Source organism: Rhodamnia argentea, chromosome 4 (assembly GCF_020921035.1).
Source record: "Rhodamnia argentea isolate NSW1041297 chromosome 4, ASM2092103v1, whole genome shotgun sequence".
NCBI lineage: Eukaryota > Viridiplantae > Streptophyta > Magnoliopsida > Myrtales > Myrtaceae > Rhodamnia > Rhodamnia argentea.
Window position 1 is genome coordinate 14569572 of NC_063153.1, and position 8661 is coordinate 14578232.

At 40.8% G+C, this 8661-nt stretch overlaps 1 protein-coding gene across 1 annotated transcript; it reads right to left on the reverse strand.

Moving 5' to 3' along the window:
* Positions 1 to 800: 800 nt before the first annotated feature.
* Positions 801 to 5945, reverse strand: LOC115749190 (zinc finger CCCH domain-containing protein 20-like). Its single transcript, XM_030685901.2, has 2 exons — positions 4446 to 5945; positions 801 to 812 (listed from the first exon to the last, which is right to left on the reverse strand). The coding sequence occupies exon 1, from the start codon at positions 5870 to 5872 to the stop codon at positions 4718 to 4720; it is 1155 nt and encodes a 384-aa protein (XP_030541761.1). The 5' UTR covers positions 5873 to 5945; the 3' UTR covers positions 801 to 812; positions 4446 to 4717.
* Between the last annotated feature and the right edge of the window lie 2716 nt (positions 5946 to 8661).

Below are 8661 nucleotides of genomic sequence, written 5' to 3' on the forward strand. Positions count from 1 at the left end.
TTGAATAGACTCAATTGAAATTAATGCAATAGATTTAGGGTTGAATTAGTCCAATTGAAAGGTTTATGATTGAATTAATACAAATACAATAGGTTTGTGACTTTTTCGATATCGATTATTCTACGAAGGAGCGGGATACGTACCTGGTATAGTGGTTGGACTCGAACTATCAAGTATTGGCAACTCACTTCGAGTAAAGTCCCTTCACTTCAATGCAACCATCCCAATGAAATAGCTTGCGTGGGGACGAAATCGGTAATTGATTGCGTAATGCGCATGGATGAAATCGATGTCAATTGGGCTATTTTTCTAAAACTCTATTTGACTTATCAAAGCATAGGCAATTGATGGTGACCCTCCTGTGCCGGCTTCTTCCCTTTTCGCTATCACCCCATATCCATCAAAGCGCAAGTGTGGAGATTTAGTGGCCAAACACATCATGGCGTGCAATCACGCCTTTGAATCATTACATACACATAGATAGCAATCCAATGTAGGCATCATCTCTAGTGATAATCTGTACAACTTGGCCCATGCCCCGCCCGAAATTAACAAAGAAAAACGACGCAATCGAAGCGACGTTTCGGTCCATACGGCACAGGATAAAAATAAAACCTTAGCCCTCGAGACGACGAAGCGCGAAAAGTACGAAACCTAACAGTCATCCCATTTATATTAAACCCTAAGGAAGCACACATGAGCACACGAGATGGCGATGATGATGGCGATGATGATGGCGACAATAGGGGTGGAATTTGCACTTGAGGAAGGAAGATGTATCATTCACATGTGTTGACCGGAGCTTCCATGTGCTGGGAAAATGCACTACATGCGCACCCCCTTTTCCTGGATTCTGTAGTTTGCTTGTCATTGAAAAAATTAAAGATTAGATGTTTGGGATGATGATTAGAATGGCCATAAGAGACAAAACTTTCTTGCTTGACATGAAAAGCTGATGATTGTCATCCACACTAAGATGGACTGTGATCTAGAGGGTTTGCAAAATCAAAGCTGCACCCCCGCCGCGGGTATTGGAGACCGAATTATGTCGGATTAATCGACAATCGATGGGTAAAAGTAGTAATCTAGAAGATTTAAGGACGAGGAAAAGTGCCAAAAAAGTCCTAAACCTGTTGCATTAGTGCCAATTGAGTCCTAACCTGTTTTTGGTGTCAATTCAGTTCTAAACCTTTTGTATTGATGTCAATTCGGTCCTAAATTATTTATATTTATGCAAATTGAGTCAATTCGGCCGATTTTGGCTGGAAATTGCTGATATAGAAGTCGATTGTTCTACATGGCACGACCGACGCTAAAGTGGACATTTTTAAACATTTTTTTATATTTTAAATAATTTTTAAAAATATTTTTCAAAAAACCAAAAAAATGCTTAAAATATTTTTAAAATATTACATTATATTAAAAAATATCCAAATCGGCGCTAGCCGTGCCATGTAGGACAATCGACATCCACGTTAGCATTTCTTGGCCAAAATCAGCCGAATTGACTCAATTTGTATAAATACAAACAATTTAAGACCGAATTGGCACAAATGCAAAAGGTTTAGGACCGAATTGGCACCAATAAAATGTTTAGGACTAAATTGGCACAAATGCAAAAGGTTTAGGACTGAATTGACACAAACAAAAAAAGTTTATGACTCAATTGGTACTAATAAAATAAATTTAGGACTTTTTTGACACTTATTCCTTTAAGGATGTGTTCGATTATTTAGATTTGAAGTCGGGACGAGATTAAATAGAATATGATACAAAATTCAGAAATTTATGTGTTTAGACTTTAGACACAAAAGCTTTCCTATACGTCAGATATCCGACTTTTAACTCCATTCATTTTATGTGTTTCCACTCCTCCCGTCAGCTTCCTCACCTCGACGGGAGATGGAGGAGTCAATGGTGAGCTCAAACTTTTAAGAGTTTCGGTATTTGCATTGCAACCCATCTAAAACAATTTTTATTTTTGATATTTTTTTCCCATTAAATATTGTGGTGCAAGTATTGTGACCTTTTTTTTTTTTTTCTAAATTTAAAGTACTTGAAACTTTCTCAAAATAAATGTTTGTTTTTCTTGGTGGGCAAAGCTTTGGGCAACATTTTAGGCCTAATGTGGCAGTCCGGCCCAACTCCACCCCGTGAATAACCTCTAATACTTAGTTTTCACTTCTTTTTTTTTTTTGTTTATTTTCAAAACCTAAATCCTGAGTTAGATTCTGATTGGGAAAGTGAAAATAATTAATTTTCTATTCACTTTTGATGAGACCAAAAACAAAGAAAGAACCCTCAGCCATTAAAAAAGTGTTTTCTACCCGCTTAAGTTTTTAGTACGTCAATCTGTCTTCCATATCTGGCGATGAATCCGGTCTATAGTCGATCGAACTACAAACGCATGACCTATCTCGGTCTCTTATTAAGACCCGTTTCCTCATACTTATCGGTCACTTCTGGTTTTTCTTTACAAAATCAAAGAATAATATATATTTATGTATTGAAAGTCATTTCTGAAATCACATAATTGTCAAAGTCGAGAAATTTGCAAAGATCTATGGCCGTCACCTATGATTCCACGAGTATTTATCCTTTTGTTTTTCTTCCTCTTCTTCTCCAAAAATCTAGAAGCATAGGCTTTTTTTTCTTTCTCTCAAATTTAGTCGTAGGATAGCGAGATCCGGATTTCAATTCAAGGACCCAAAAATGAAGAAGTCAATGATGTCTTGAAGGAAAATCGGACAATAATTTCGTCATCAAGACACGAATCGGTAAAGGCCACACCGGCTTTTGGCTTTCGTGCTTTGTCCTTTTTTTTCCAATTTTAACCCTTAATCCACGCGATATTTTGACAAATGGAGACTGTGCTGGCATCACCGGGGGGATTTTGATTCCTGTGCTTTGACTATAGGATAGGATTTGCCGTATCCGACGGCCTCGGACGGAACCCGTGGACGACGGAGAGGCATGATCCAACGGACGGGAAAAAGAGTTTTTGTTTTTTTTTTTTCACCGGGGCGCTGAGGGTGAAAGACATTCTATGCGTGTTTGAAGGGGGTAAAATATAAGTACATGTGTCGCCTCGCCTGATGTCTGATAAATTGTCTCTATGTTCCTGCTTCCAGCTTCTTCTCGATCGTTCAAATGACTCCCCCTTCATTAAACAACGCAGAAAAATCGTCTAAAATTGTGCCCACTGAATAATTGGTGATGAAAATTAGGTGCATGACATCACTTCAGCCCTAAAAATTAATTTTTTTTTTCATTTCTAAAAAAAAATTCACCATTTTAAATGGCTTCAATTTTAAAACAAAAAAAATCAATTATTCAAAAATAAAAATAAAAAATAGATTGTACTTCAGAAGCACTTGCGAAATAAAAATGGAGCAAAAATTCTATCTATCCCAAATGTGTTTTTAACATATCATGCCCACACCAAACTTAATGGCATTTTAAACTCACGGTCTGCCAATATTAACAACAGTCCCACAATATTTGAACTTCGTTTAATCGCGATTACAATTTGTCCAACCCAGCTTTTGGAATCATTAACACAACCACCTCACGCAAATGTGACAAATTTTTTAAGATCTTTCCACAATTGTATGGTCTGGAAAAAAATTGTTTTAAGACACAATACCAATTTTAAAATATTTAGTGGGCATCGTTTAAAGAATCAAAATTTGGAATACCGTCGATATGGATATAATTCGGAAGGAACCTTGGATTCATTGCAGTACATAATGTCATCACATTCGGAGAAAAAGTTCCACTACCGGAGTAAAAGACTTGGAAAAATAAAGAGCTAAAAAAATCACGCCACGCAGAACATCCAAATTAAACACCGCTGCGCCGATGATGTTCCGGCGAAAATTTGTCCGGTGCCGATTAAAACTCGACAAAGCTTTTCTTCCTCCACGATCAAAGGAAAGACACGACCGCAACTTGGTTACAAATCTTCTCTCGGGCGCAGAAGAGAAGGGGGGCCAGAACAGGGGCGACAAGAGAAGCGCAACTTCCAACGCGAGAACGAGGGGAGATAAGGCATGTTAAGATCACAAGAGAACAGAACAGGAACATTTTTATCATACGGTGCTTCAGATTTTTACACAAAACACCCAGGTAACCGTTCTGATAAATAAAAACCTCGGCAAGTCCCCCCACTACGAAGGGACTCCATTGACAAAACATTTGCACAAGACGACGGTAAGAACATAGGTTCACAGTATCGACTGGGAAGAACAATTTTACAATAATCATCAGCGAGTGCTTAGCTTTTACCTTAATCACTCCTTTCTTCACAATTCCAAAAGAGCGATAAAATTTGCCAAATCCAATTTCTGCTGCCTGACTTGGGAAAAAATTACCCGATCCTTAATTTTTGTTCTCCCCCTTCTGATCTTTCTCAGAAACCCGCCACAAATACAAAAGATCAGGACAGCTTTCCATCAAGGAACACAATTTCTTTTGCCGCAATATTTGTATCTATAACCACATATAAATATATATATGCTGATTAATTGATAATTTGATACTAGACTTATATATACACCGAATCTTGAATTGCTGCTTCTGCTCTGGAGACCACAAACCCTCTCTCCATCCATCCATCCATCCATCCATGTTCTGTACACTGCAAACAGAACCCCAAAAAAACAGGAACCACCAAGAACCCACTCGCTTGTCGCTTCCCCACTTCCCAGGATCCGAATCAATTCACCAGATCCGATACCCACTCAACATCCGGCCCACCACCGCTGAGGCTCGGCTGCTCCGGCTCGGCCCGGCCCAGAGAGCTCTCCTCCCTCAGCTTCTCGAACATCTTTGCCCTCAAGTCCCTCCCTGACTCCACCCTCTCCATCAGCGGCTCCTCCTCCTCCTCCACCTGGTCCCAGAAATCCAAATAACCCATCCCCGACCGGGGCGCAACGCGGGTCGGGGTCGTCGGCACGCTGCAGAACCCGGGTCGCAGCGGCGACCCGAATGAACCGGTGGTGCTGGCGGCGGCGGTGGCGGCGTGAGCATTTGCAGTCCAAGAGGAAGGCAGAGACTTAACCTTACCGAGTTGCAGGTTCCTCAGCGAGGCCATCACCATCTCGTTCACGGAGCTCGACCCGAGCGACCGGCTTAGAGACTGGTGAGTCACCGCGGCCGCCATCGGCGACATCGGCGGCGAATCCTCCGGCGAGACAGTGCTCGGAGAGGCCAGGAACGGAAGCTGCCTCGCAGCCCCTCTGGGGCTCTGCTGCGGGGTCACCACCCTAAGCTGCTCCGGCGTGTGCGCGAAGAAGCACACGCGCCGCTGACACCCAACGCCGTCCTTGCACGGCTGAGTCCGGTAGCGCGCCGGGTGGAGCCAGCACTCGAACACGCCGTGCGCGAACTCGCACGCGTCGCCCTTCCGGCAGCTCCCCTTGCGGAACTCCGGGCACGCGGTGCCGGAGTAGTGGTACTTCCTCGGGTCCCTCCGGCGGGCCTTCTCCCCGGGATGAGCATAGGGGCACTCGGTCCAGTCGTGCGACCGCCCTCGCGTGCACCGCCTCACCTTAAACTCGTACATGCGGAAGCTGTCGCACGAGTAGACGTCCATGGGGAAGTCCGCCTCGCGCGACGACGGGAGGTCCGAGTCGGAGTCCGTATCGGGGCGGTTCGACGGCAGATACCTCCGGAGCGCCGCCATGACATCCTGGAGGTGCCCGGGGCTCGCGGCGGAGGGAGATGAGTCGCAACAGCCGAAGCTGGCATTGACCGAATAAGGAGAGTACGGAGAGTGAGCGACCGCATCGTCCGTCGGATCGTCGAGGATCGGCCACGGAGGGACATCGATCGTCGGGTTGGGAGGCCGGTGAGGCTCTCCAAGCATCATTTTCTCCTCTCTTTCACCTCTATAAGAGCTCGAAGTTGCAGAGGGTTTTTGGAAGTTTGTGGAGTGGAAGATGACTGAGGTTGATGGTATTTAAAGCGGTGATGGCTTAACTCTGGTCGGGTTGGGATTTAACCGTGGTTAAGAGAAATACCTTGGCGGTAGAAACTAGAAAGTTAATGCCGATTTTTCGACCAAAAAAAATAAAAATGCTGATTTGTCGGGGTTTAAAAATAAACATTTTCCTCAGCTTTGCTATCCCGACGGTGTTGACGAGGGGGAATCATGCGCGACGGGCCTGTTAACGGCTTACACGTGGCTACTTATCCGTACGCTTCTCCACGTGGCGAAGGAGTGCCGTGCTTTGAGGGACGGGGGGCTGTCAATCTAGGAAAGCTTACTGGCGGTAAAAAAAGGGAAATTGGTGGGGTCGACCCCTAGTCTGGAACGGAAGTTTGAGGCGGTGGTGTAGAGGGAGTAAAAGACACGCATGAAATATGAAAAAAGGAAATCATTAAATAAAATAAAATAAAAAGGAGCATTGATAAAATCTAGAATCTAAGCATAGGTGCTAATGCATTAGTCCGTTTTGAATTTAATCATGCGAATCGAATAATGGTAGATAAGAAGTGGGGAAAAAGTGGGATAAAAAAAATAAAGGAAAGAATGAGAGATTACTTTCACTTAATGCTATATTTCATGCCGTAATAAGAAAATAAAACTTAATCATCTGACACGAGTTCGATTTGTTTTGTAAAAATTAAATGATTTGAAAAATATTCTTTTTCGAAATAATCGCCCGTATTTGATTACAAAAACGAATGAAAGAAACTTTTTTTTTTCTCGTTCACGATAGTAAAAACATTTGCCATTGACTGATTTTCTAAAACAATAAAGGCAATCACTTTCAGGAAAATATTTTTTATGCCATGCATTTTTCACGAAATAAATAGTGCCTTGATAAGAACTTGGGTTAATACCACGAAAAACCCCAAATTGGTATACTTGTGACAAATTTACTTCAATTTTTTTTTACAAAAAAAAATCTCAAACTGTTATACTTGTGACAAATTTACCCCAAACTAATACTCATGTAACAAATTTACCCTCCACTAATGTTTCTTAAATTTAAGCATCAAATTACTAAGTGGGATGGGATGTAGTAGTTCATGGGTGTACTATTTTGAGATTTTTACCCTCTGTTTATCACAAGTATATCAATTTTGAATTTTTTTTTTGTATTAACTCAATTTAACGGATGGTAAATTTTTCATGAGTATATTAGTTTGGAATTTTTTGTAGTAAAAAAATTTATTTTATGGTAAATTTGTCACAAATGTACCAGTTTAAGGCTTTTGATGTTCAAAAAATAATTTTGAGTAAAATTATCACATGTGTACCAATTTCAAGTTTTTTGTGGTAAAAAAAATAGTTATAGGTAAATTTGTGATAGGTGTACCAATTTAGGGTTTTTCACGGTATTAACCCTAAAAACTTAGTGTGGTTATTAAACCGAATGATTTAGCTTTTTGAAAAATGTTTTTATTTTATTTCCACCTGTTAATAAGTATCAATTTACCAAAAAAAAAATTGTGTTGATTTTAAAATTTTATTGAACAAGCCCTTGCAATTTCGTACGTAAGGGATTTTCAATTTTGCGCTCGATCTTCAATCTCTTGTGCTCACATTGTTCCGTCTCGCGATCAGAAGGCTCACGCTTTGGGATACTCATCTCAAGACCAAGGGTGATTGGTTTCCGGCCCAGTCTAATACCATCTCAAAATTGGGAATCGGATCAAAAGAGCGATCCAGTCATATTTCTAGGCGATCCAATGGAAATGGTGATTTGAGAAACGAATTGAAGACATGTCAAATGGTTGATGAAGTAATTGATAACTAAGCAACAATGCCCCGCAACATACTCGTGCAACACATCATGTCACATTTTCCTTTTGACCCACGCATATTTTTTTTTCTATTTTTTAAGGCTTTTCCGCAAAAGGTAATTTAATCATATTGACTTGATCATGTATTTATATTTTACTTAATTCTCGAAAATACGAGATATCACATTTCGGTTGACTTCTACTACTATTACAATGTACAACGCTTGAAAAATAGATGATTTAAACATTCTTTTCTTGCATTATAAAGAATACACTATATAAAGAAGTTATCACCACAACGAAAAAGCAAAAAATGTTCCACAAAGGATTTGTTTTTTGGAGATGAATTTTCACATTAGCCCAAACAATGTCTTTCTTGCATTTGAAATTTGGGAAAAAGCTAGGGCAATTATGGTTGGTTTTCTTCATTTGCTCTTTCTATTAAGGGAGTCTTCATTCAATCTCACTAAAGGATTGAATTCTGCCAGCTTCAAGATTAGCTAGCCTTTTCTTGAGATTTCGGATCATTCCTTCTATCTTGATAGAAGCTTGTGCGCCTTGATCAATTCTTTGTTGCACCCGATCAATTCGTTCTCACATGTCCCCATAGTCTTGGCACATATCTCCAAGAGTTGTACAAATATGCTGGAGAGTAGTGGTATGGGAGGCAAGTACCTTGTTCTGACGGAGAGTAGCCTCAGTATGCCAATTAAGGATAGCTTCTCCAGCAAAAATCTTTTTAGAATTTCCACTAGCATCTACCCCTGAAGGAGTTGGGACTTTAGCAATGTGCTTACATCTCTGACCAAAAGTAGTCGCCTCGAACTCTTGTTCTAGTTGAGGTGTAGGTGTTAATGGAGGAAACTCTACGGGAGAAAACATATGTATAGCTAGGGTTATAGCTAT